Consider the following 26,450-nt stretch of genomic DNA (forward strand, 5'->3'; position numbering starts at 1 on the left):
AATCCTGGTGAAATCTGTTCTTTTTTTTGGCTATTGGGTGTTCTTAGAGTCCAAGGGAGTTGGAGAGCACATCAATTAGGAATGCATTTGTCTACAGGTAACCAATAGCCCAATTTAGAGTGTCATAAACAAAAAAGATTTATCTTCCTCACATGGCAAGAAGGCTTACAGCAGTTGCCTGCTGATATTGTGTTAGTGGTTTGACCGTATCAGGGCAGGCATCTCTGATTTTCTTGGACTTTTCCTCATGGTTGCAAGATAGCTGCTGCAGCTCCAGGTATCACATTCACTTTCTTTTTTTTTTTTAATTTTTTTTTTTTACGTTTACTTATTTTTGAGACAGAGAGAGACAGAGCATGAACCGGGGAGGGTCAGAGAGAGAGAGAGGGAGACACAGAATCTGAAACAGGCTCCAGGCTCTGAGCTGTCAGCACAGAGCCCGACACGGGGCTTGAACTCACGAACTGCGAGATCATGACCTGAGCCGAAGTCGGACGCTTAACCAACTGAGCCACCCAGGCGCCCCTCACATTCACTTCAAAGTAGGACAGAAGGGTAAGAAGAGCTGCACCATTTACAAACATCCCTTTTTATGAAGAAAATAAAAACCTTCCCAGAGCTTCTAGCAGACCTCCACTCATAAGCCAGAATGGTGTCCTGTGGCCATACTGATTGCAAAGCAAGCAGGGAAAATATTTCGTTTTTCCTATCTCTGGGGAAGAGGAGGATTGGGAATAGGTACTGGGTTAGGATCCAGCATTGTCTGCCACAGAAGACCTATAGGAACAGGCATGAGAAAACTCAGGACTTCCTTACTGAAAAATTTATCATCCAGTAAAAAAATTTGTTCTTTGGTGAACTCATTCATAAACATATACATATAATATATCCATTGCACAGGTGTAGAAGCTGAGGCAAAGGGATGAGATTCATGTGACGAGCTTGCAATTGGCCTAGTGAGAGAGGGAAATAGCTTTTAATGCCAACTCTGGCTCAGGTATGGGGGGGTTCCACACCTTTTCCCCTAAGTCCCAGTTTTACTTTTGGCTCTTAATTGTGTCTGGAGGCACTGAGGAGGGTGGGGAAGCCGTTCTGTGGTCCCCAAGCAGGAGGGGGTCTCTAACGGAAGGACCAGAGGCCTTGCTGACAGAGGAGGCAGCCTGGCCTGCCCTCCTGTCTTGGCCCGACCCTCGCTTTCCCCACCTGTTACTGCTCAGGTCCCGCTCAGGCTTCGTCTCCTGTTCCTGGCAGGAGCATCTGCCCTTGCCTGGCTCACTGTACCTTTCTGTGGTCCTGGCCCCTAGCTTCCGGCCCGCCAGCCCTTCTGACCTGCTCTTTCCCATTTCAGGTCCCCCGCATTTACTGGGAGCTGTCCACCAAGCGGGTCCTTCTGATGGAGTTTGTGGATGGCGGCCAGGTCAATGACAGAGACTACATGGAGAAGAACAAGATTGATGTCAACGAGGTGAGGTTGAGCTCTCATGGCTGCAGTGCGAGGGACACGGGCTTTGTCAGGGCTGCCCACCAAGGGCAGGTATGTCCCGGTGAGGTTTCACTGCCTTGAAATGGACCTGTTGACTGAAGAATTACAATGTCGCTGAGCACCAAGCACCCTTCCAGGGCGTCCAGTCCAGTCCTCTGCCTTGTCTCCTAAGATGGGGGTTGGGAGCACACAGTGGGGTGCAGGCACATGCTGAGGCCCTGGTGGTAGCCCCTGCCTGGACAAGTGATTACCATGTGTCTTCTTGGCCCATCTGCACCCCACAGAGCTGAGCGGCCCCAGAGAACAGTGGTGTGAAATCTGTGGACTTACTTCTTCTGCCCCCGTGGGGCGTGGGCACAGCTTCTTCCCACTTCCGCCGTCCCCTCTCCCTGCCACTCCCAGGCCTCAAGGGATCAGGCCAGCAGGGGACAGCAGGAGCCAACTGCTTCTACTTCAAAGAGCTATGAGAAAAGTGAGGCTTCTGTCTCCCACCTCCTGCCCTGTTGATCTCAGGGAAAGAAAGCTGGCCAGTGGGGTGGGGACTGTACCCCATTTTCTTCTTCTTGATTGCCATAGGGTCTTACAGGTACGGGTGGGATTGTGCTTTTTCAACAGCGCCCATCATTTTTGTAGTCCCTCCTATGAGCTGGGTATGTGGGTTCAGAGGGGACCACACATATTTCCCTTCTTTAAGGAGTTCCCCACCTAGTGTTGCAGTCGGGTACACAGCTAAATCCTTGCTGCCACCCCGCAGCAGCAGGAGGGGGGTGGGGGAGATCCCAGAGAGCGGCAGGGAGGAAGTGCTGGCATCTGCTGTGGGTGGGCTTCCCCAACAGGATGAGTAGGGATCTGCGGGGTAGAGGAGTTGTGGGGGGGGGGGGGCAGCGATGGCACTGCAAGGAAGGGGAAGGGAATGGTGAAGTTTGGCAGGGTTTCCAGGGAGAAATAGTGGAGGAATAGGGTGGGCGCAGGTAGTGAAGACCTCTGGCAGGACCCCGGAGGTCCTGGGGAGTCACAAAGGGTGTTAAGGATCGTAATGACGTGATCTAGCACTCTGGGTAGGCGAGAGGAGGGAGTGGAGAGAGGCGAATGCTCTTCCTTTCCCTACTCCAGGCAACATATGAAGATGAGCCTGTGGTCCCAGTGGTGGGATGGCCCAGAGGAGGAAGCCACGCCCTGGCTCAGCACATGAGCCAGTAGAATGGTAGGAGAGTGTGTGGTTTGGGAGCCCAGGCCTCCGGGTGTCTGTGTGGCCTCTGTCAATGGGGGCAGTGACAGTACCTACTTCTACGAAGATTATGAGGACCACACGAGTGCTTAGCATGGTGCCTAGCATGTACTTAGTGCTCTGATTTGGAAGCAAGATTGTTGTTGTTTTCATTCTTTTTAAAAATCTTTTTATTTAAAATTTTTTTATTAAAAAATTTTTTTAATGTTTATTTTTGAGAGAGAGAGAGAGAGAGAGAGAGAGAGAGAGAGAGAGACAGAGTGCATGCAGGGGAGGGGCAGAGAGAAAGGGAGACATAGAATCTGAAGCAAGCTCCAGGCTCTGAGTTGTCAGCACAGAACCCGATGCAGGATTCGAACTTACGAGCCATGAGATCATGACCTGAGCCGAAGTTGGACGCTTAACCACTGAGCCACCCAGGCACCCTGATTGTTGTTTTCATTCTTACCTTTGGGCTCTGCCCTTTCCTCCTTCTTCCTTTTCTCCTTCTTCCTTTCCTCCTTCCTCCTTTATTTCCTTTTGCCATTAATGTTTATTGAATGCCTAACTCCCTGTGCCGGGCCCTTTTCTCTATTATAAACTTGGGAGGAAGGTCTTTTTTTTTTTATTTTTTTTAAAAATTTTTTTTTTCCAACGTTTATTTATTTTTAAGACAGAGAGAGACAGAGCATGAACGGGGGAGGGGCAGAGAGAGAGGGAGACACAGAATCGGAAACAGGCTCCAGGCTCTGAGCCATCAGCCCAGAGCCTGACGCGGGGCTCGAACTCCCGGACCGCGAGATCGTGACCTGGCTGAAGTCGGACGCTTAACCGACTGCGCCACCCAGGCGCCCCGGGAGGAAGGTCTTAATGTCTTCATTTTGCAGGTGAGGAATCAGAAATTCAGAGAGGGAGGTAACTTTCCCAAGGTCACACAGCTAGTAGAGCTAGGATTGAGACCCAAGTCCCTCTGACTCCACTGTTTTTTAGTTCATAAAAGGAGGGGCTTTTCTGGAAGAGATCTCCCTTTGGGGGCTGGGAAAATATAAGAAAAGGACTGTTTTTTTTTTTAATTTTTTTTTAAGTTTATTTATTTTTGAAACAGAGAGAGACAGAGCATGAACGGGGGAGGGTCAGAGAGAGAGGGAGACACAGAATCGGAAGCAGGCTCCAGGCTCTGAGCCATCAGCCCAGAGCCCGACGCGAGGCTCGAACTCACGGACCGCGAGATGGTGACCTGAGCTGAAGTCGGACGCCCAACCGACTGAGCCACCCAGGCGCCCCAGAAAAGGACTGTTTTAATTGAGCTCTCCACTTTACAGATGGCAGGGAACTCAGAGGAAGAGCAGGTGTCTTTCCCTAGGTCGCTTGGCCAGTAGCACAGCTTGGGTCTTCTGACTGCTTCTGTCACTGTTGCCTTCTAAGGTGGGCCTGGGGAGGGTATTTGGGTCAAGCTCCCACACAGGAAGGAGGGAGGAGACCTGCTTGCCCATCTCTTCCACTATTGGTTGGGATGGGGTGGGTCCTGTGTTTAGCCAGGGATCCTCTGCCCACCAGGACCTTCTAGTACAAAGTCTTTGGCTCTAGTGGGGAGGGGAGGGAGATCGCTTCTGGCTTTTCCTGAACAGCTTTAAAGGGAGCAGGGTCTCTGCCTGCTGATCAGGAAAGATGCCAGAGGCCCATGCCTTCCCTTCCCCCACCAGGTTGCTGGCATTTACTTACTGCCAGCTGTGGTGGGATTTTCATTGCAGCAGCACCCCCAAATCCATTAATCTCTTTGGATACAGTGAGTTCAGGGCTGTAATGGTGTTTTATCAGAGGCAGCTTTGATTTTCAAAGACAACTGCAAACAAAGATGTGCTCTGCTATAGTTTTTGCTCTCGTGGCTGAGTGCTGTCCTGGGAGGACGGGCAGCTGGGCTGGAGGTGGCCTGCAGGAGCTGGGCAGGGTGATGCCCTCTGAGAGCCTGGGCTCATCTGCCCCTGCCTCTACCCCTCTTTAAATGGCCTTGCAGATAAGGCCAGTGTTCTGTGCAGAGCAGACGCTCAGTGGACGTCCTCTGAATTAGTGGAGAACAAATAAGCTGGCCTCATGCCCTGGGTTAGCCTCTGTGAGGCAGGGCTGGGGTAGAGCGTTGGTGTTTTGTTCTCTGTGGACATGCAGAGTGGGGCAGGCTGATATCAGAGTGATTTGGGGAAAACAACAGCAGTAATAATAATTATAAGCAACTAAGATGTGCCAGGCACGTGACACATGTCTCTACTCCTTACAGCTGTCTTGTCAAGGGTGAGATGAGAGACCATAACCCCATTTATGGATGAGAAAGCTAAAGCTCAGAGAGGTCAAATGACTTGTCCAACCTCACACAGCTAGTGGGGACAGAGCCCAGCCATTTGAACACAGTTCTGTAGGACATCAAAGTCTTTGCTCCTCCACCTTCTCCCTCCCCCTCTCGGGGATTGGCCTGGGGCTGCGGCGGAACCAGGGCCAGCCGGGTGACGGCCGCATCAGTAACTCCTTGGAGAAGGAGGTGCAGAACTGACTGAGAAGCTCTGTCCACCACACAGGCACTATCTGAATGCAACCCTTCCCTCTTTAACTCACGTCAGGCACGGTTTTTTCCATTTCATGTAAACATTGTTCCGTTTTTAGAGAGATGAGGAGGAGATAAGCAGTGCGTGAGCAGGGCTGAGCATCACGCCTGATGTCTGGTTGATGCTCCAAGTTGGTAGTTGATTATTAGCATCGTGGGGCGCTATCCTTTCTTCCTTTACCTCCTTATACCATTGGCGTTTACCATCCCTGTGCCAGGCCCTTTCTACATTGTAAACTTAGGAGAGACGGCTTAGTGTGTCTGTATTTGCAGGTGAGGAATCGGGAGACCCAGAGAGGGAAGCTCCCAGATCTGGATGGCACACTTCCATCGTTTCCACATGGATTTCCCATGTAATCTCCAGCCAGATAAAGATGCAAATTGTTTCTAGCCCTCTGGCAGGCTCCCTCACCCTCACCAGAATTGCCTTTCTGACTCTGTCACCAGAGGTCACTTTCACTCACCGCTGAAGTTCATATACGCAGAATCACACAGTGTAGTCTTTTGTCGTCAGTCACCTGTGCGTCTTTTCTGGAAGCTGTGTTCTCTTCCATTGGTCTATTGGTCCATCCTTGCAATAGTACCACACTGTCTTGTTTACTTAATTCCTCAGTCCCCTGCCCCTGGCGTCTGGGGTCTGCGTGATCTGGGAGTGTCTTTGGTATTCTGAGATGTTGTCATTAAATACGTCTCCAGAGAACTCAGGCTGGGCAGTGGGTGGTGGCCCATGTGCTCTACTGTGCTGTCACTGACCATCGGTGATATTGGGAGAAGACCGTGGACAGGCCCTACTTTACAGAAAATAATCTGTTGTGTCTCTTACCAAGCAGCATCAGAGCCACAGGCCGCATGGAACAGTAGTGGGGGTGAAGGTGTGTGTGTGTTTGTGTGCATGTGGTTTGAAGACTCCACGTTCCTGAAGCCTCTTCTAACGGACTTCTGAGGTTCTGAAGTCTCCTGAGGACTGTGGAGCTCCGTGGGCCGGTCCTGGAGTGAAGCCCTCCATAGGACAGCCTGGCTAGGAGTGTTCCTCGGACAGGGAAGTACAAGGGACAGACAGAAATGATACGGGGCAAACATCTCACTCCGTATCCTGGGCACTAGGGTGTTTAGTGGCGTCTCGGCTGCCACAGGCAGGTTCCTCAACTTGAAGTTGGGACTCAGGAAGTGGCTGTAGAAGGAATCGCTTTGCAGGTGGATGGGGATGACTCCAGACCCCCAGCTGCTTACCGGGTCAGCCCCACTGCACTTTGGAGAGGCCCCTCACTCTGCAGCATCCCAACCTAGCTGAGCCTAGCATGTGACAACCTGAAGACCAGTCTTAGTAGCCAGTATCCGATAGACTCAGGTAGAGAAACACCAGGTTCGGAGGCAGAAGACCTAAGTCCAAGCTCTAGCTCTGCCAGTGGCTTGCTATGTGACCTTGGACAAATCACTTCCCCTCTCTGGGCCTCAGTTTTCTTGCGGAAGGCATTGGATTGGCTGGGCTTGAAGGGTACGTCCCGCTTGAATATTTTACACAGCAGTGATTCCTGGCTTGCTGGGGAGCTAAGACTTCACCCATCTATTTCAGAATCACCAGGGGGAGCTTATTTTACAATACAGATGCCTGCTCCACCCCAGATTTATTCCAGAATCTGGAGTGGAAAGGGTTGCAAGAATCTGCGTTTTAGCAAACTTCAGGTGGTTCAGATGCTGACTAGAGCCCAGCAGCCACCCACCACTCACCACCCACCACCCACCACTCACCACCCACCACCCGCCACCCGCCACCCGCCACCTGCCACCAGGCCAGCCTCCAGGCACGAGGCAGCCTGCCCAGGTGTGCTCGCTCACCTGGCAAGCATGAGGCCCTGGGGGGCCAGCAGCCTGCAGGGGCCCTCTTTTGTTTTAGTCTCTGCACCCGGAAACAGCACATTACCGAGGGCCTGACCTGCTGATCATATTTGCCAGTCACATTAAGAGCTGGTGACAGTGACTGTCATTGATTTTATTAAAAGTAAAGGTCGAGCAGGAGCATGCTTTCCTAGGCTGGATGGAGCCTCCTCAAACCAAAGGACGACTATTGATTGCAGACCTTGTATCGAAGGTTAATTGGATTTCAGTGAGTGTGTGTTTAAGACCCTGCCTGGGCTGAGGCTCAATTGAATTTGTGTGAAATTAGCTGAGAGAAAGGTGACAAAGTTGGGAGGTTGGGGGTGGTGGGGATGGGGCGTGGGGGCCCGGCAAGCAGACGTCTTCTGTCTGCCAGGAGTGGGGGTGGGTGCAGGGATGGGGGGCTTGCGAGAGATGCCTGGGAGCCAGCTGGGGGAAGAGGGCAGGGGGCTCCCAGTGCTCGTTTTGTTGACTTCGATTCATTCCTCTGTCCTTGGGATGGCCCTCTGGGTATGTTGTGTGGCCCCCAGAGCCTGTCTTTTTGCCTCTCCGGAAAGTAAATCTTGCCTTGAGTCAAAGGTGGTGGGGTGGGTCGGGATCTGGGGTTCAGCTCTCTGAAAGCCTTCCCACAAATCCTCCTTTTTCTTTTCTTTTTTTTTTTTTTAAATTTTTTTTTCAACGTTTATTTATTTTTGGGACAGAGAGAGACAGAGCATGAACGGGGGAGGGGCAGAGAGAGAGGGAGACACAGAATCGGAAACAGGCTCCAGGCTCTGAGCCATCAGCCCAGAGCCCGACGCGGGGCTCGAACTCCCGGACCGCGAGATCGTGACCTGGCTGAAGTCAGACGCTTAACCGACTGCGCCACCCAGGCGCCCCAATCCTCCTTTTTCAAGACCCCCAACTCCTGTTTACAGAGGTGTCAGGGGCCCTCAGTCGCTGAGCCTCTGTGGGCTTGGGGCAGACATCAAGCGCTGCCCCCCCCCTTGCCAGCTTAGGGTCCCTTGTTGTCCTAAGCCCGTTCTCAGTAGCTGTCTGCTCCCCCTCTGGCAGCACAGTCTTGCTCATCTCCTTTTCTCTGCCCTGTTGTTGGGGGCTCTTTGTATGGTTTCTGTTAGTCATTTTAGTGGGGTTGGGGATGGAGTGGAGTCAGTGCGCGGATTCAGTCTGCCACATTTAGCCAGAACCCCTGGCCGTGCTTCTTCCTTCCAAGCAGTTTTAAAACCCATCCCCTGTCATGCTGGGAGCCGTGAAAGGGTCTCAGCTGTGTCTTTCGGCAGATGTGTATCACGCACCTACTGTGTGCAGGCACTGCACATCGGTGCTGTACCCGAGGTGGGCACAGCGTGTGGGAGAAGGTGGTGCTGGGTGAGGCCTCACTGAGGCTGGGCGCTGTGGTGGGAGGCGCAGAGGGTTTCAAAGTAGCGGCACCCCGGGGTTGTGCCTGGCTCTGCCATTTGTTGGTCAGGTGCCCTTGGGTAAGTTACTTAAACTCTGATTTTCCACCTCTGTGCAGGTGGCGTCACACTGGTACTTACTTCACAGGGTTCTTGTGCAGACTGCGGGCTGTGAAGTTTGTAAAAAAATCATTCATAATTTATGGTATCATTATTCACAGAGGCATGTCTTCCTGAGAATGTTCTTTGCGCCCCTCCTTTCCATCTTCCTCTGTTGTCCTGGGTATGTAGACTTGGAAAATGAGCGGTGGTCATCGACTGAGCAAATGGTGACTCCCCATCTGTAAACGCCAGACTGCAGTTAGTCCCCCAGTTTCCCTGTGGTGAATACCACACTCAGTGGACCTCTGGCTCTATGTTAGGAGGTGCTTAGAGGACCAGGGAAGCAAGGCTGAAGAGGCACCAAGGACCCTACTTACTGAAATCACTAGAAAGAAATCATCTCCTCCCATCGTCCACATACAGAACTCCATAACTTGTCAGACCGAATCTTGAGAAAGAAGCATAGGGGATGTTAGAGAGATACAGGTGCATGAGACAGGTTCCTGGAGATTTCTCTCCCCAACAGCAGGGGTGTCAGGAGTGGAGTCGGCCTTCCTGGATTCTGGTACCAGCTCTGCTACTTACGAACCATGCTGCCTTGGTGAAGCCAGTCACCCTTTGGAAGCCCCAGCTGCCTCTTGTAAAGTGGGGTGCAGGAGAATAACCCATAGGATTGTTTGATGATTGAAACATGAAGCATTGGGTGTAGTGCCCACAGCACATGCTCAATAGAAGTTGTTTTTATGCTGGAATTCCAACCCTCAGCCCCCTCTGTGGCACTAGTGGTCAAATAGTTGCTGGAAAGAGGAAATGTGTAGGGAAGAAACCCTTTCCCCATTTCTTCTATTGACACAGGTAAGGTGGAAGGATGTGGAAATATTTCTCTGGAGTGTGCTGTGCCCAAGGCAGGGGATGTCAGATGTCGACAGCTCTTCCTTCACTGTGTATTCAGTAGTCCTAGCCCCTAGGACTCAGTCCCTCTGGTCGCTGTGATCATTTGAACCTGTCTGGCCAGGAGACCCTTATTGGCCTTGGGGATACCCCCTGTCCTGGCTCTCAGGTGATGTGTAACCCAGAGAAGCTTTTGCCAGGCTCCAAAATTAGAGTAACTCCCCCAGCTGCCTCTAATTAACCCACTCGCCACCTCTGTGGTTGGAGAGGCTCCCCATGTCTTCACATTTAGGGATTTCATCTCAATGTTGGCTCGTCCAAGATGGACCCTCTCCATGGATAGATTTGGCCTCACTGGGCAACAGCAGGTAATCTGAGGTTTATAATTCCCCAGGGAGGTTCCCAGGGCAGCGTAAGGGTGGAGAGTAAAATTCTGTAGGCAGTGGTCTGGTCTGGTCTTTCAGGCTCTCAAGAAGCCTGGCCATAAACTGACAGAGAGCAAGGAGAGTTTGAATTATTAACCTCTTTATAGTTAATATTGGGCTACTTACGTGATTATTAATATCCTGCAACACCAGCCTCCTCTTTCTTTGAGAGTTCTTGGCCTTGCTTGTATGACACCCCCAAGAACATAAATAGACGTTCCCTTGGGGGTGGGAATAAATTAATCCTTGCAATTATAGAATAATTAAAGCACTTTCAGCCAATTCAAGTTTTGAGAAAAATCCAAAAATAACTCCTTGATTTAAATATTATTTACTAAATTAATTCTTTACTCAGCCTTTTTATAGATTCCTGTTTTTTTTTTTTTTTTAAACCTCCCCACTGTCAGGGAATAAAGGCATTGAGTAATTACTAAAGTCACTTACATGAATGGACATTCTTTTTACACAGAACAATTAAAAGACTTGTCACTGACTTTTTTTCTAAAAAGAGCTATACTATGGCTTTAGTTAACAGTTTTTTGGTTAGAGAAGCAGTCCTGGATTTCCCTCTGAGACTCTTTTCTCCAAATGGAATGCCTTCTTGGATGCTGTGAGGACCTTCAGAGGGTTTTGCTGCAGCCCCTGCCTTTAGGGGCTTCCCTGTGAGTGGAGGAGGAGTATAGCGAGGTGATTGACAGCTTGTTCCCTGGACCCAGACCACCTGGGTTTGGAGCTTGGTTTCACGAACTGCCGGCTGGGCGGCCAAGCTTCTTTCCTTTTTTATGTATTTCTTCCTCCACTTGTCTCCTACAGAGGATGGCTGTGAGTCCATGGAAAGTGCCTGGAATGGTGCCTGGCACAGAGTGTTAGCTGTTACCATTCTAAGAAGATGGCATTTCCTTGTCTTTATGCAAATGCCACTGTCACAGGGCAGGGGGCAGCCTTAGAGGAACTGAACATTTTTGCAAAGGAGACATACACGTGGCCAACTGGTACATGAAAAGGTGCTCAGCATCACTCGTCGTCAGGGAAATGCAAACCCAAACCACAAGGAGATATCACCTCACACCGGTTGGAACGGGCATCGAGAAGCTAAGAGAGCGAAGTGTTTGTTGGTGAGCATGTGGAGGAAAGGGGACGCTTGTACGCTGTTGGTGGGACTGCAGATTGGTGCAGCCACTGTGGAAAACAGTGTGGAGGTTCCTCCAAAAAGTAAAAATAAAATGACTGTATGATTCAGCAGTTCACTTCTGGGTATATATCTGAAGGAAATTAAATCAGTATCTGGAAGAGATACCTGCATCCCCATGTTCAATGCAGTATTTATATTTGTTTGCTCTTAATCACAAGACATAGCTAAATTATTATGGAAAGGGGATGGGAGAGAGGGTTGTGTGCCCAGCGATGGCCTTAGGTTTCTTCTGGGATCCTCGGTGTCTCTGAGTAAGAGGGGGGCTAGCTGCCATTCTCTGGGCAAAATGGTGCCAAGGAAGTATTTACTGAAACTCTGACAGATGTTAAGAAAAATTACCCAAAATTTAGAAATTAAGGGCAAGAGTGTGCAATGTGTCCTTTCACAGTCCTCCTTGGGTATTGTGCAGGCAGCCCACCGAGGGCTTTTTAATATCTAGAGAAATGTACTTTTGTTTGATTCTGCTGTTGACAATTAATTAGGGGCTCAGATTGAAGTCGTATGTCAACCTGTAGATCTTATCCTGTAGAGATATGCAAATAATTTCTGCCCAGGGGAAAAGATAACCTCAAAGGTTACGATTTCCTTACTGCTCTGTAGAGCAATAACCAGTTTTATATCTAATCCAGGAATCTCAGTCTCTTATTCCTGTTTAAGTTCCCATAAATACCCAGTCCCTCGAAATTCTCTGAACCTCCTCTTTTTATGTGCTCCTCTATTGGCGAGGTGAACAATCTTTGACATGTATTCATCCTATATTCTTATGAGTTATGTTTTTAGCCTTTTGAAAATGAAACTTTGATCAAAGTGATAATGGTTACGTTTTTTTCTCCAAGTCTTAGATCATAAGCTGCCACATCACAACAAACACATTTGTGTGTCTTCTGTAGTATGAAGCACCTTGAGGTCTATGCAGATCTAGCAGACACATAGTGTATGGTATCGTATATAGTGTGGTATACAAAGTGCTTTCCCAGATGCGGTCACATTTTGACCTTGAATGTCGAGGTTACCCTGGGAGGAAGTAGAGCAGCTGGAATTAGTTCCACTTGACAGCTAGGGGAACTTAGACCCGGACTGAGAAGGCAGGTCACTTGTCCTCGGGTCACCCATGCCATGAGTGGCAGTGCCAAGAGGGCTCCAGAGCAAAGCTGACGGCATAGGCTGGTTTCCCCTCTTGTCTGTCTCTGTTGGTGAAATCTGGTGAAGGTGAACATCAAGAACAGCTCCCAGATGCAAAGACACCCAAGGAGGGGCAGCTGGCTGGGGTGTCGAAATGGAGGGGGCCACTTGATGGCTTTGCCTGCATGTGTATGAGCCTCAGTTGGCAGTGTCTCTTGCTCCTCCTGCTCCGGCAGCAGCTCACTCCTCATGGGCAAGGGCTCCCCCGTCCTGAGTCCCCAGATCCCCGGGGGCTATCTTTCAATGTAGTAATAGGGGGCCCAGAGCGATTAGCAATATTTCAGAGAGCTCAGGGGAGATCATACATCTCCCCATGACAGGTCTGCCCAGACTAAATGAAATGTCATTTCTCTGCTTTTGGCTGGAATTCTGTCAGCTCAGTCTGGCTGTACTGCTTATCTTGGGCTGATCAGGAGCCCTGATTGGACCTTATATGCATCCTTGACAAATAAAAATGAATTATTACTTAATAAATGCAATTGGTTTGGCAAATGCATCCTTTCAGAGCATGGCTCCATGGAGCTCCGGAGAGCCTAACAAAAGGGCTTCTCAAAAGGGGACTTGCCGGCTCAGCCGGGACCAGCTCCACTGGGCCCGCCTCCGAGGAAACAGAAAATGGTGGCCCTGGGACATCTGACATCTCAGCCTGAGGCTGAGCGCCCGACCTGGGGCAAAGTCCTCCAAATGCCAGCAGAGTACCTGGCATTCGTTTCCCCCAGCATGACATCGGAGAGGTGTCAGGACTTGAGACAACCTCTTTAACCCCGGTGTCTTCATCTCTTAAAAAATGTAATGGACCCTGGTCTGCCACTCTCCCAGGAGTGGAGAGGAATCAGTAAAAACAGGGCTCCCAGGAGGGGTCACTGGGCTCCAAGCACCCAGATGTTCTCACTTGTGAGTGGCACTACTGTTGTTTCCGTTGTACAGAAGCCGAGAGTATCAGCAACCTGTTTAAGGTCACAGAGTTCACTTGAGAAGTGCAGACATTGTCATGAGCCTGCGTGGTAGAGTGGTTACTAGAAGGCTGCGGGGTCACACCTGGCTTGGGTCCTGGCTCCACCTATCTGTAGTCCTTAGCTCTGTATAAGTTGCACCCCGATGAGTCTCAGCTTCTTATCTGCAAAATAGGGATCATAATTGTACCTACATGTAAAGTTGTTATAAGGCTGTCAGCTATTGTAGGGTGATTCTTGATGATTTATTTTGGAGCCAATTACAATTGATTGGGATTCAGAAAAGATGAAGGGGGTTAGGATAAGCATGAAGGCAGGAACCACAGCATCTCAAAAAAACATAGGCAAGGGTTTTATTCATGTTGAAGGCAGAGTCCTATATTCACATGTTTGGCTTATTATTGGCAAGTGGATGCTGAGTAGAACCAGTCTATGGTATGTAAATTATACCTCAATAAAGCCATTTAACAAAATAGAGCCAGTCCTTGCCATCTTAGGAGCTCATAATAGTGAGCTACATGGTCATTAGTCAAATAATGACACAAATAGTGTGCTAGTACCATGAAAGGATAGTACAGAGTTCTATGAGAGTTTATGCCAGGAGAACCTCATCTAGGCTGGGAGGTCAAGGAAGGCATCTCCAGAAAGGTGATGCTGAGCTGGGGTGGGGAGGAAGACAGGGGTGAACCAGGTGAAGGGAGGGAGGTGGGAGGAAGGCTCTTGGCAGACGGACTATCATGTGCAAAGGTCCTGAGGTAGGAAGGTACAGGGTCATTGGAGAAGAGAAAGAGCACAGACATGACTGTAGTATCGTGGCATGAGATAAGACCGGGGAGGGAGGCTGGGCCTGGTTGTGCAGGGCTTTGTAGGCAAAGGAGAGGAATTGAACCTTCATCTTAAGACCCTACTTCGTGTGTTTCCCACCCGTGGGCCCCAGCTCCTCTCCTCTGGCTAGGACATATTTGCTAGTTACCATGGGGTCCAGCAGGGACTGAGAGAAATGTCAAGGGCAGTGTGTGTCCTGGGGCATCAGCTTTGTGAGTTGAGCCTCTCTTTGTCCTCTGGAAACCCATTGGCAGACCATCTGTGGGCCCAGGTCTGGTGCTATTCAGCAGCTGTTCCCTAGCTCGGAAGAGGCTTTTAGCTTTAATAAAAAGGGAGTAAAGATAAGAAGACTGCCTCGGCATGGAGGGCAGCAGTGACAGGATGATTTAAATGGCCTCTCCAGTGTCATTTCTTCTGTGCAGACATCATAAATCAGATTAGCCCTGGTCTCTGGCGGGGAGGCATGAAGGGAAAGGGGCCTGAAGGAAAGGGGAGCAGGGCTGTGACTCTGGGTCCTCCTGGGCCTCCAGCCCAGAGCTGGTGGGACAGCTCTAGGGGGTGCCAGGGTAACGTATTCCTGATCCACAGCCCTCTAGACCTGCTTGTTGGAGAAGGGGAAGTTGGGATGGTGTCACAACCACTCCAGCTCTCCAGCTCATCTTTAGCTTTGGTGGGAGAATGAAGATCCTGAGAAGAGAATAGGAAAGAGAAGGATTGGGGAAGAGTGGAGGGCAGGGGTTGGGGGTGGGAGTTACAGCCTTTGGGCATGCTTGAAGCAGTGGTTCTACCTCGTTCTATATTATGGTCACCTTGGGAACTTTAAAATAAGTGCTGATGCCTGGGACCACCTCTAACACTTCTGAGTTCTCGGTGATTCTAGTATGTGGCTGAAGTTGAGGATAACTGGATTAGAACTCAGCTTCTGTCTTAAACTCAAGAACTATACAATCACAAGCCATTCGTCCCACCATGACCACTCAGGCCCACCCAGCACTGCTGGCCTTCCTCTTGAAAGTGACCAGATTGAGGGGCCAGTGTCGAAGTCTCTGAGATAGGTATCCATGTGGTGTAACTCCCACCTGCCTCCCTTCTCTTTCAGATTTCACGCCACCTGGGAAAAATATACAGCGAGATGATCTTTGTCAATGGTTTTGTGCACTGCGACCCCCACCCTGGCAACGTGCTGGTGCGGAAGCACCCGGGCACAGGAAGGGCAGAGATTGTCCTGTTGGACCACGGGCTCTACCAGGTAGAAGAGGCCTTTTTCACCCAGCCAGTCCAGGGTCTGGTTCTGGGATCAGAGGTTGCTGATCTCCCAATCGGCCACAGACATGGGAGGCAGATATCCAGGGCAGATGGAGAGGCCCTGCCCTACCCCTAGAGCTGTTGTTCTGTGTAAGTCACATCATACGAGCTCTCTCCAGTTGAATGAGGTTGGTAATGCTTCCTTTATAGGCTGCTGTGGGGAGTAGATGGGGATATGCCTGGGTATGTACAGGTGCTTTGTCAGCTGTAAAAACCTTGCTTCCCAGGGAAGCCCAGGCCAGCCCACTGGGAAATGAGCTGCCCTTGGATGAGCTGGGAATTCAGGGTAAGGAGGTAACTCAGCCCCAGGGAGGACGTAATGTGTAGTGGGAAAGAGGGCCAGGAACTGATAGGGGCTGGATACCCCCAGACTCTGTCCTCTGGAACTTGGGACTCATCTGGGTTCAGGTGAGCCATGGTCTCCTGCCTGGAAGTTGGGAAGTTCACTGCCAGTCCTGGGAACCAGGGCCTATCTTGAGTTCATGGCAGATGGTCCTGGGGAGGTTTCCCCAATGACCTCTTACTCCTCCCCTCAGGGCCTTGATCCTACCTCCCAAAATCTTGGCCTCCTTTGAAAGATTTACTGACATTGGGTACGTCGGTTTGAGGTAGGCCAGCTGCTATCAGACACAGCCCCCCAAACAAATGATGGCCCAGACACAACAGACATCTAATTGTTGTCTCGGGTAGGTGGAGGTGTCTGAAGGCAGGGGCTGACTGAGGCTCTGCCCCACAGGCTTCCCTGGGGGTGGGCTCATCATTCTCCAGCAGCAGGGGTGGGGGCTCAGAGAAGTATGCGTGTGAGAGTTTTTGGCAGCTGGATGTGGAGCTTCTGCCACATTCCATTGGTCAGAGCTCGGGCAGAGGGCCACATCCAAGTAGGAGGGAGGCGGGAAATATGATTTTAGTGGGCAATTGGTAGCTTCTGGCCCTCAAGACCAAGGCTGGCCAGATAGTAGCTTTGAACTTGGGCCTTCAGGGATGGCTGAACTTTGGGAGAGAAGCAGATGTCATGCCCTAATTCCCCGGTCTTCCCCTTCACTGTGATCATACCAGCCAGGGTCTAGGTCTTCTGTGGGGAAAGGAGGCTCAGGTCCTGCCACATTGTCCCCACACAGGTGCTCACGGAGGAGTTTCGGCTGGATTACTGCCACCTCTGGCAGTCGCTGATTTGGACTGACATGGAGAGAGTGAAGAAGTACAGCCAGCGCCTGGGAGCCGGGGACCTCTACCCCTTGTTTGCCTGTATGCTGACGGCCCGGTCTTGGGACTCGGTCAACAGGGGCATCAGCCAAGCTCCGGTCACCGCCACTGAGGTGGGTGGTCCCCTCCTGGCCCTGTCTTCCCCTGAATGCAAGGGGTGGGGCCAGGGATGGTCTTTGGACCCCTGCCAACCCAGGGCCTGAGGTTGTGGGCTGGTGGGCTGTGGCAATGGGACTGTGGGCAGCACTGGAGATATACTGGAGGAGAAGCTGCAGCCCTGGATGCAAGGAGGGAGAGGAAACGGTGTCTCACTGTATCCCTCCTGGCCTTACCAACCTGGTCGTGTTGACTGTATAATCCAGACTGCTGTGGCTTTTGCTCCAACATGCTCACATGAGATTTCAGGCTTCCACCAAGTTATCCTCCAAGACTTCTAGAAATCCCTAGGGACTGTCTCATCGATAAGTCTAGTTCCACTTGAGCTGTCTCCTTCTGGGCACGGTCTCCCATTGCAAACTTCCTGTAGGGCTCCCTACTGGGGAGAGCACCTCAGTTCCCCACGCGGCCACTTGTCCCATTGTTCTCCCTGAGTGTGTAGCGAAAACAGCTTTGTAGTTCATTTCTCTGTTGGATCTAGATGAGATTCCCATGGAATCTGGGCTGAGACTGGTCCTAGGAACCCCTCCTCCCTGTACTCACTGCCACCTCCCTCCCAGGCTTCTCATTCTCTCATGGAATTGGCTTCTGTCTTCCCAGCTTGCTGGACCCATGCACACTTGCCCATAGCCGTGTGGGGATGGGCTTAGGCTCAGCCGAGGCCCCTGCTCAAGGTTCTGCTTGTGCAGTCAGATAGACCTGGATTCTAGTTGCAGATCCTGCTCTTCCTGGTGGCATGGCCTTGGATGGTTCTTGCCACCTCTTGGAGATTCACAGTCCTCCCTAAGCTGCCTTGTGATGGGGGCCTTTAGGAATGGCTGGATGGAATCTCAAATGTCGTCACCAAAGAGACCACCTCTCCTGTCTCTTGGCTCTGCTTTCCTGCAAATTGACATCATTCCCCCTCAAGCTTGGTGGCAGCATTGACTGCCAGCTGCCCCAGGCTTGTGTGGCTTTAAAGCTCATTATCTTGGAAGTGAGACCATCTCCTTCCTTTGTTAAATAGGGATGATAATTTCAGGGATGCTTTATTGATAATGCATGTAAAGTGCCTGCCCATAGTTCCTGAAGTTTGCTCATTGAACAAACATTTGTTTTTGCTGGAACCTAAACTAGGTGCTGGGGATCCAAAGATGAACAGACAGGCCTTCCATGTAATTTGCACTGTGATTGGGGGAGACAGACAGTAAACAAGTGAACAAACAGGTAAATGGAATAATTGCAGGTTACGGGTACAGGAGGCAACAGGTGGGGTGAGTAATGGGGGTGCTGTAGACTGGGTGCTTAGAGATCTTGCTGGGAGCTGACATCTGAGTTCTGGAGGACAAGAAAAGCAGCAGCCAAGGCAGAGCTTGGAGAAAGCATTCCAGGCAGAGGGCACACGATGCCACAGAGCAGGAGGAGAAAGCGTCAGCATGGTCTGGATTGTGGGGAGGTGGGTGCTGGAATGGGAAGAATTTGGGGTGCTGGGCAGAGAGAGCATCACACGGGGTCTCATAAGCCATGGGAAGAGGTTCGGATTAGTTCTCAGTACAAAGCAAAGCAGGTGTCAAGCAGGAGAAGGATGTGCCCAGAGTTGTTACTTTAAGTACCTCTCTGGACAGGGCAGGATGAGCACAGGGGCAGTCGGTCAGGAGGCTGGAGGTGAGGGGGGCGCAGACCTCACTAGGGGCAGCAGAGCTGGAGGGAAGCAGACGGAGCCAGGGTGTACTTTGGATGGAAGATTGGGAGGCCTTTCTGTCAACTTGGGTGTGGAGAGGAGGCAAAGGGCGGGGAGTCAAAGTTGCATCCCAACGTGTTGGGGTCAGGCGTAGGGTAGGGGGTGAAGCTACTTCCTGGCATAGGGAAGACTGGGAAGGACATAGTTAGGGGGCAGGAGACAGTAGTTAGAGCATTCAGATGGAGGTGTCATGGGCAGCCAAGCTTGGAGCTCCAAGAACGAGTCCAGGCTCAAAATACAAATTTGAGAGTTCTCAGGGTATACTTGGTATTTAAAGCCTCAGAGATGGGTAAGATTGCATGGCGCACAGTAGGTACTTGGTGTATCATATGTTTTTTTTTTAATTTAAAAATCTTGTTTTTGTTTTTGAGAGAAAGAGCACGAGTGGGGGGAAGGGCAGAGAGAGAGGGAGACACAGAATCCGACACAGGCTCCAGGCCCTGAGCTGTCAGCACAGAGCCCTATGCAGGGCTTGAACTCACGAACCATGAGATTGTGACCTGAGCCAAAGTTGGACTGAGCCACCCAGGTGCTCCTGATATGTGTTTTTATGAATTACTCACTTATAAAGGCGCAGCATAAATGCTATGTATTAGTCTGCTTGGGTTGGTGTAGTAGAATACCACTGATGAGGTAGCTTGAGCAACAGAAATCTATTTTCTCACAGTTCCAAAGACCAGAAGTCCAAGATCAAGTTATCATCAGGATTGGTTTCTGGTGTAGCCTCTCTTCCTGGCTTGTAGACAGCTGCCTTCTCGCCATGACTCACACGGTCTTTCTTCCATGTGTACACGCTCCTGGCTTCTCTTCCTCTTCTCTGAGGGACATCAGTCCTATTGGGTTAGAATATAAAGTCACACTTCACCCTTATGAAGTCACTTAATTTTGTTGACCTCTTTGAAGGCCTTGTCTCCAAATATAGTCACACTCGGGTTAGGACTTCAACATATTGATTTGGGACACAATTCAGTCCATAGCACCAGCCAGGAAGCTCCTGTTCATCACCTTTGCCAAACATGGCCCCTTAATACTTGTATCACTCACATGCACGCCATCTTAGACTCTGAGAGTGGCTGTTTGTATACTTCTGTGAATTCTCCAGCTAGGTGGTGAGTACCTGGAGGGCAAGAATCCTTTCTTGCACATCTTTTTATAAAGGCCTGCAGTCCTGGAACCACATCTAACAGAGAGGTATTGGTGTAGGTTCTGGAGACATGGAATCCATTTCCTCACTTTGGACGAAAACCCAGAGAGAGAATAAACTTAGCTGCTCCAGACCAGCCCCAGCCCAGTCTCTGACATGTAAGGGTTCCATTTTTCTGAGTCTTAGTCTTATTGAGAATGAGTGTAACCTCCAACATTGTGTCAGGGTAGATGTTTTTCCAACTAAAAGTGGCTTAAACATTTAAGCATGTATTTTCTTCATAACAAGAAGCCTGGAGGTGTGTAGGTCCAGGTTGGTTAACTGAGTAGATCAGCAATTCAGGGCTCTGGGCTAACTCTCGTGGTTCTAAGATGACTGTGGCAGTTACAGGCTTCACACCTTTATACCCTGATTGATGTCCAGAGGTGGGAATTAGAGGCCATTTCTTCTCATATATTGTTCCTTAACAAGAAAACCTTTCCCAGAGGGTTCAAAAGACTCCCCCCTAGGTCAATTGGCCAGAATTGTGTCTCATGTCTATGCCTGAGCCAATCACTTGGCAGAGGCATTCCGCTCAGGGCACACCATGGCTGAGATCAATCAAGATCCCCCACCCTGGGGCTAGGGAGGGGCTCACCTCCCTGATAACATGGCCCCAAGGGGTCAAGCGAACAAAAATGGGGTTCTTTTGAGAAAGGAGAATGAGGAATGGCTGTTGGGTAGGCACCCAACAGAGTCTACTGCAGACACTTACCATCAGGATAGTCCAAGCTTGAAGAGATGCCCCCTAGAGGGAGCCTGCATGGGTGCAGGTGCTCTGAGAGGGTCTGTCTCCATCCAGGTCAGTCCCGACCTTGCTGAGGGGGTCCCTGTGGTGAGCAAGGCCTTGATCTGGCCTTAACCCTCAGGCAGGGTGGCCTGTAGCTATGGTGGGAGGCGGTGGGGAGACAGACAGCCTCAGTGTCTGGCTTGGTGTTGAGATGTTCCAGTCTGATAGCTCCTGCCTGAGGGACATTTCGAGTTTCACAGCTACTCAGTTATCAGCAGTGCGCACGTATTCCAGAAAGGGCTGAGAGTCCTGCTTTTGCTGCAGAAGGCGGCCGCGTGGGGAAGCCTTTGGCAGCATTGCTGCACCCCTTGTCATGACTTGGATTAGCACCAAGCATCTGCCCGATCCTTATCTCTGCTGTCCCTCTTGGTCAGACTGGGAGGTGGGCCCAGGGGGCCTCAGCATTCCCAGTTTTTAGGTGAGGACCCTGGGTTCTTAGAGATGAAAGGACTTGCCCAGGGTCGGGGTCCCCGCTGTGAGGTGAGAGGAGGCAGATCCTGGTGGTGGTGGTGGCCTGGGCTCTGCAAGGATTCCAACCCTGACTCACCACTTACTAGCTGTGGCCCGCAGGCAGGTTGCCTAACTTCTCAGTGCTTTGGTTTCCTTTTCTCAAACGGGGGTGATACATTTACCTGATAGGGTCATCGTGAGGATTAAATGAGCTAATGCCTGCAGCCATTTTCTCTGGAGATTGAGAAGAGGTCAGAAGTGCACCATCATGCTCAGGGCTCTGGCTGGGGGCAGGTGTTTGCGCAGAGCCCTGCAGAATTCAGGGGCAGGGAAAGAAGCCAGACCTCACACTCAGACACCAGCATGGGGTAAGCCCTGGCTCCTGCTCTTTGGGCAGCGGGACCTCAAGCACTGAATGGGCGGCGGGGCTCTGGGTGTGTCTGGTGGGGCACAGAGTCAGGCAGGGGATAGAGCTAGACTTTGGAGTTGGGTTGGGGTCAGGAGCTGAGGTCTATGAACTGCACCAGCCTGGGCTTGGCTGAAGGGATGGGGGACATGACTCAGCTGGCACCAGCTTCCAGGGCTCCTTCCAGGCCTGTCATCAAATTGGTGGCCAGTGAGAAAAGCCTTGGTTCACCTCACATGGGTGAACCCTTGGGCCAAGAGGCTAGCTAACTCCAGCCTCATCAAATGGCTGATGAGGAAGTAGACTTCCTGCCCCAGTCAGTACTGGCTCGTGGGCTTAGAGGATCGGTATTGGTGACCTTGGGGAGCCAAGAATGGCAGAGGTCCTGTCGATGTGCTCCTGTACTGCATCCAGTGCTAGGCCAGAAGTTGGGGTGAGACGTCATATCCAGGTTTGTCAGACTACAAAGCCCCCGTGTTAAGCTTCCTTCTGGGGAGCTCCCTCGTGGCACCGAGTCAGCCATATGCTAGAAGATCCCTTCTGGAGCCTCCTTGCAGCCCCTCAGCCATAGGCACCTACCACCCTGAGCCCCACTTCCCACACCAACTCTCCATGTCTGTCTCCCTGTTGCTGCTTCAGGACTCGGAGATCCGCAACAATGCTGCCAACTACCTCCCCGAGATCAGCCAGCTCCTCAACCATGTGCCTCGCCAGATGCTGCTCATCTTCAAGACCAATGACTTGCTCCGTGGGATTGAGGCTGCCCTGGGCACCCGGGCCAGTGCCAGCTCCTTCCTCAACATGTCGCGTTGCTGCATCAGAGCGCTGGCCACGTGAGTGTGGGCTCTGGCCTCTCCTTCCCTCCTAGCTCCCTGACCTGCTCCAGGGCTCTCATTTGCCTCCACTTTCTCCTACCAGTCCCCAGGGCCTTGCCTGAGCTCCCTAGTCTGCACCTGTCCTTGGAGGAAAAGTTAGGGCCAGGAGACAGCTCCAGTGAATTCGCTGATTCCGGGCTGTGTTTTTGGGCGGTCCAGAGAGCCACCTGTACTTTAAAATATGTGGATTTTAGGACCTCACCCTCCTAGTCAGGCTTTCCAGGTAATTTTTTTTTTAATTTTTAAAAATGTTTTATTTGTTCTTGAGAGAGAGAGAGAGAGAGAGAGAGCGCAAGCGCATGAGCAGGGGAGGAGCAGAGCGAGAGAGGGACACAGAATCCAAAGCAGGCTCCAGGCTCTGAGCTGTCAGCACAGAATCCAACATGGGGCTCTAACTCACAAGCCATGAGATCATGACCTGAGCCAAAGTCGGACGCTTAGCCAACTGAGCCACCCAGGAACCCCTAGGTGATTCTTACCTTCACTAAAGTTTGAGATGCTTTCTGAGAGTCTCAGTCCCATCCAAGTGTCCCCTGGGCTTGGAATCAGGACACCCTGATGCATGCATCCCATCTCTAACTGGTCCCAGGACCCGTCTCCGCAGGATCGGCTAAGCGGCAAGGCCAATGTTCTTTTCCCTGCACGTGTGGCCCTGACTCAGGGAAGTGTCACCAGCAGGCTCACTTGGGATATCAGATCTTTTTAGATGCCTCAGTGCCCTTGGAGTATTGGTGAGGGAGGGAAGGTGCTTCCTCAGGGAGGTATTGCTAGAGAAGTGAAGGTTCTAGGCCTTTCTCCCTGAGTGTACAGATACATGGTAATGGCCATGCTCTGGCTGAATTTTCTCTTCTGAGAGAGGAGGCCTAGACTGGTGTCAACTCCCATCCATCCAGTGCAGGGAATGGGTCATTTTGGCAAATTGATGAAGGGAGTGTTGACCACATACATCATGCAACCATGATCAGATATTGAATTAGATTATAGCAAAATAGACTGCACACAGAAAGGTCTGAGCATGATTTATTCTTTGAGGGCTCTGGGAACCAAGTCTTAAAGGGTTATTATCATAGCACCAATTTTTGTCATGTTCTTTTGTTAGTGCAGAAGGGGTTGAGCTGGGTTGAATCCATACTGGCCTCAGCCTCTCAGGGCCACCTGACCTAGTTTCCAGGTGATTCAGTCTCAGAAAGTTTGGGAAAGCTTTTATACTGAATTTGGGGAATTCAGAATTAGCATATATTTACTAACCTTCCAGAAAAAGGGACACATTGGAATGTTCTACCCAGTGGGTCCATTAGATCTTTGATGCCCTGTGAAACCACTGCTTTTATTACCCCACTTATCTGGAAAGTTCCTTTGGAGTAGTTGAGTCCCTCTGGTCTCTGGGTGGGTGGGCAGTGCTATGATCATGTAACCAGGAGTTATCCGCTAGGGCAGGGGCCTGGTAAGTTGACTAAGTCAGGATCTTCTGTTGTTGTGATACTGAGTGCTTCTTGCCTCTTTATCTCTTGTTCTCTCCTCCCTTCTTGTCTGTCCTGCAGGCACAAGAAGAAGAGTACCTGTTCGTCCTTCAGAAGGGCCCAGATCTCTTTCAGCGAGGCCTTCAACTTATGGCAGATCAACCTTCATGAACTCATTCTGCGTGTGAAGGGGTTGAAGCTGGCCAGCTGGATCTTGGCCTTTCTTTGCTGGCTGTTGCCCACTCCATACTGAGTGGACTTGCTGTCCCCTTTCCCTTTCCAGTGTGATTCTGGTGGGCAAGTTGACTTTTCACTCCACTCCTCTGTCATGTTTCCACCCAGGTGCCCTATTTCTGTCACATGGTGGCCTGGGGCCCCATGATCATTGTCCATGGCACCACTATACTTCACACCTCTGGAATCCCTCCCCTATGCTGTAGCCCTCGTCTCTGGGCCCGCAAGCTGTCCCCTGCAGTAGGCTTCTCCCCTGATGCAGGGAGATGGCCCACCACTCTAGGTGGGTGCCATGGGGCTGGATGTCACCCTACTTCCGGTAACAACTCCTGTTGTCAGGATGGACCATGAATCCCACTGACTTCCTACATGAATTCCTACATTTAACTTGTGGGCACTTTGATTTTGTTGGAAAAGAGCATTGTTTCTGATCTTGCTGGGAACAGATTCCCTCTCCTTGTCCTGTCACTCCCCAGAGGTGTTGCGCCTGAGCAAGGTGGCTCGGCATCCGGGGCATGAGTTCACTGCTGTCACGGTGACCCCTTTGGTGTTTTATGTACTGTGTTTCAATAAAACCCCTTGAGGGTTGCAGGGAAGGGCTTTGTTGATGGGATTTTTATTCTAGGTTGGGGGTGAGTCCGCATTGGCCGTTAGGTAACAGTGGACCTGGGTGCCTTGTGCCACTGTGTTCTGCTTGGCATCTTGCCCCTGTCATCCTTCCAGCCTTTCCCTGTGTGACCACTTCCTGCCGCATGTAGGCTTTTCTTACTTTCCAAGACTCTGACGCTTTGGTCAGAGGAGTTAAGAAGCCCAAGGCCAAGAACTCAGAGGCTCATCTGAAACCTCTGCCTGTGGTTTCTCTGGGTTCTCCACCTGCTTTGTTCTACTCATTGCATCCTGACTTAGCCCTTCGGCTCCTCATTTGACGCCCTCAGTCCTGGAGACTGTAATGTAAGCCTCAGTCACTGTGGCTAGGGTTCCACTCTGGAGCCTCCTTGTCTCCTGTCTGGACTCCATGCTTCCATCTGTTGCCCACGGCCAGGGCTGCCCCGCCCCCACTCAGTCATCTGCTCCTGTTTCTGGGTCATCCCCAAAGTCCTGCTCTAACTCCAGGTCCCTGAGAGACTCCACATTTGGCAGGTCCTACTATTACCGAGCACCTGTGCTCACCGGCAGCAATTGTGTTTGAGTGTCTCTGATCTTACTTCATCCCATTCACAGGGGCAGAAAACCCCTGAATCCAACTCTCATCTTCTCTTTGTTCACAATACAACAAGCAGGTTTTCCGCTGACCAGAGATGATTTTCAATCCCTTTATTTCCTGAAAGAATTAATTGTTCTTAGTGACCAGTTGGATGCACCCGGGGACCTGGGAGAATAATTTGCAAGATCTGTTATTAATCATGAGGATGCATGCTGCATATTATATTTTATGGTGTCTTTTATAGCCACTGAAGTAAATATATAATGTCCTTTTTGTTCAAGGTAATGGTTACTTCTCACTTTTAGTTTAATGGTTGGCTCCCTCCTGCCCTGGGATCTAAAACATCAGCATGTTGCCAGTGGGCCCAGCACCCAGAACAATTATCCAGGGAGAGTAGAGAATCTGGGAGGGTTTGGGGTATAGGGAAGTTTGAAAATAGGAGGAAAGTTGGCTGATGATTATTGAGTGCCTTCCATGGGGAGAGACCATGCTAGGCTCTTTGTAAATAAATTACATCATTAAATTGTCCTGTCAGCTCTACGAGGGGGAGAAGTCATTAGTCTCATCTTCCAGAGATGGGGACCAAGGCTCAGAGAGGTTGACCTACTTCCCTGAAGTCACAGAGCTGCTAAATGGTGGTCCATTGTGGAACTCCATTCCGCAGTGCTGTAGTTCTAAATCACACTCACTCTTTGGCCTGTCATATGTGCCTGAATGGAGTCTCAAAAACTTTGATTTCAGAGGGAATTGGATTTTCAGTTGAGATAGGAGAGTCCAGCATGTTCCCTGGGGCCTGAGGCAGGGTGGATCTGGACCACTGCGGCCTGCATGCAGTTCTGACACTGACCACCCAGAGCTAGTGCGGAGTCCAAAGGCTTCAGGGCATAGAGCCTTTGAGACTCATGTCAGGCACAAGCCGCAGGTTTGGAGCTTCGCCGGGCCACATGAACTTCTGACCGGCTGACTACAAATTTGGGTGTCCCCATACCCACCCTCCCACCCCCAAATTCTATAATTTGCTAGAATGACTCACAGATCTCAGGAAAGCAAGATACTTGTGATTACAGTTTTATTATAAGGGATACAAATCAGGACCAGCCAAATGAAGGGACATGTAAGGCAAGGTCTAGGAGGATCCTGAGTGAAAAGCTGCCACGGCCTCTCCCCTGGGGTCAGGCATGTCGCCCTCTCAGCGTATCCGTGTGTTCACTGAGCTTCAGTGTGCAGAGGTTTTCTCGGTTTCCTTGCATAGACACGATTGAATCGTTGATCACATGATTGAACTCTGTCTCCAGCCCTCCTTTCTCCCCACTCCCTGGAGAAAGTGGGCTGATCTTGC

The 26,450-nt window shown here is 50.8% G+C and overlaps 1 protein-coding gene across 2 annotated transcripts in view; it reads left to right on the plus strand.

The window, feature by feature from the left end:
• The window catches only part of ADCK1 (aarF domain containing kinase 1), a 123,231-nt gene extending 97,835 nt beyond the window's left edge, over positions 1 to 25,396 (plus strand). For both annotated transcript variants that reach the window (XM_030319678.1, XM_030319679.1), the window contains 5 exons: positions 1,349 to 1,465; positions 15,225 to 15,374; positions 16,549 to 16,746; positions 21,978 to 22,171; positions 23,755 to 25,396. In XM_030319678.1, the coding sequence (XP_030175538.1) occupies positions 1,349 to 1,465; positions 15,225 to 15,374; positions 16,549 to 16,746; positions 21,978 to 22,171; positions 23,755 to 23,926 (831 nt within the window). In that variant the 3' untranslated portion in view covers positions 23,927 to 25,396. The remainder of the gene's footprint in view (positions 1 to 1,348; positions 1,466 to 15,224; positions 15,375 to 16,548; positions 16,747 to 21,977; positions 22,172 to 23,754) is intronic.
• The last annotated feature ends 1,054 nt before the right edge of the window (positions 25,397 to 26,450 follow it).

The sequence above is a fragment of the Lynx canadensis genome, chromosome B3, assembly GCF_007474595.2.
Source record: "Lynx canadensis isolate LIC74 chromosome B3, mLynCan4.pri.v2, whole genome shotgun sequence".
In the NCBI taxonomy this organism is placed as follows: domain Eukaryota; kingdom Metazoa; phylum Chordata; class Mammalia; order Carnivora; family Felidae; genus Lynx; species Lynx canadensis.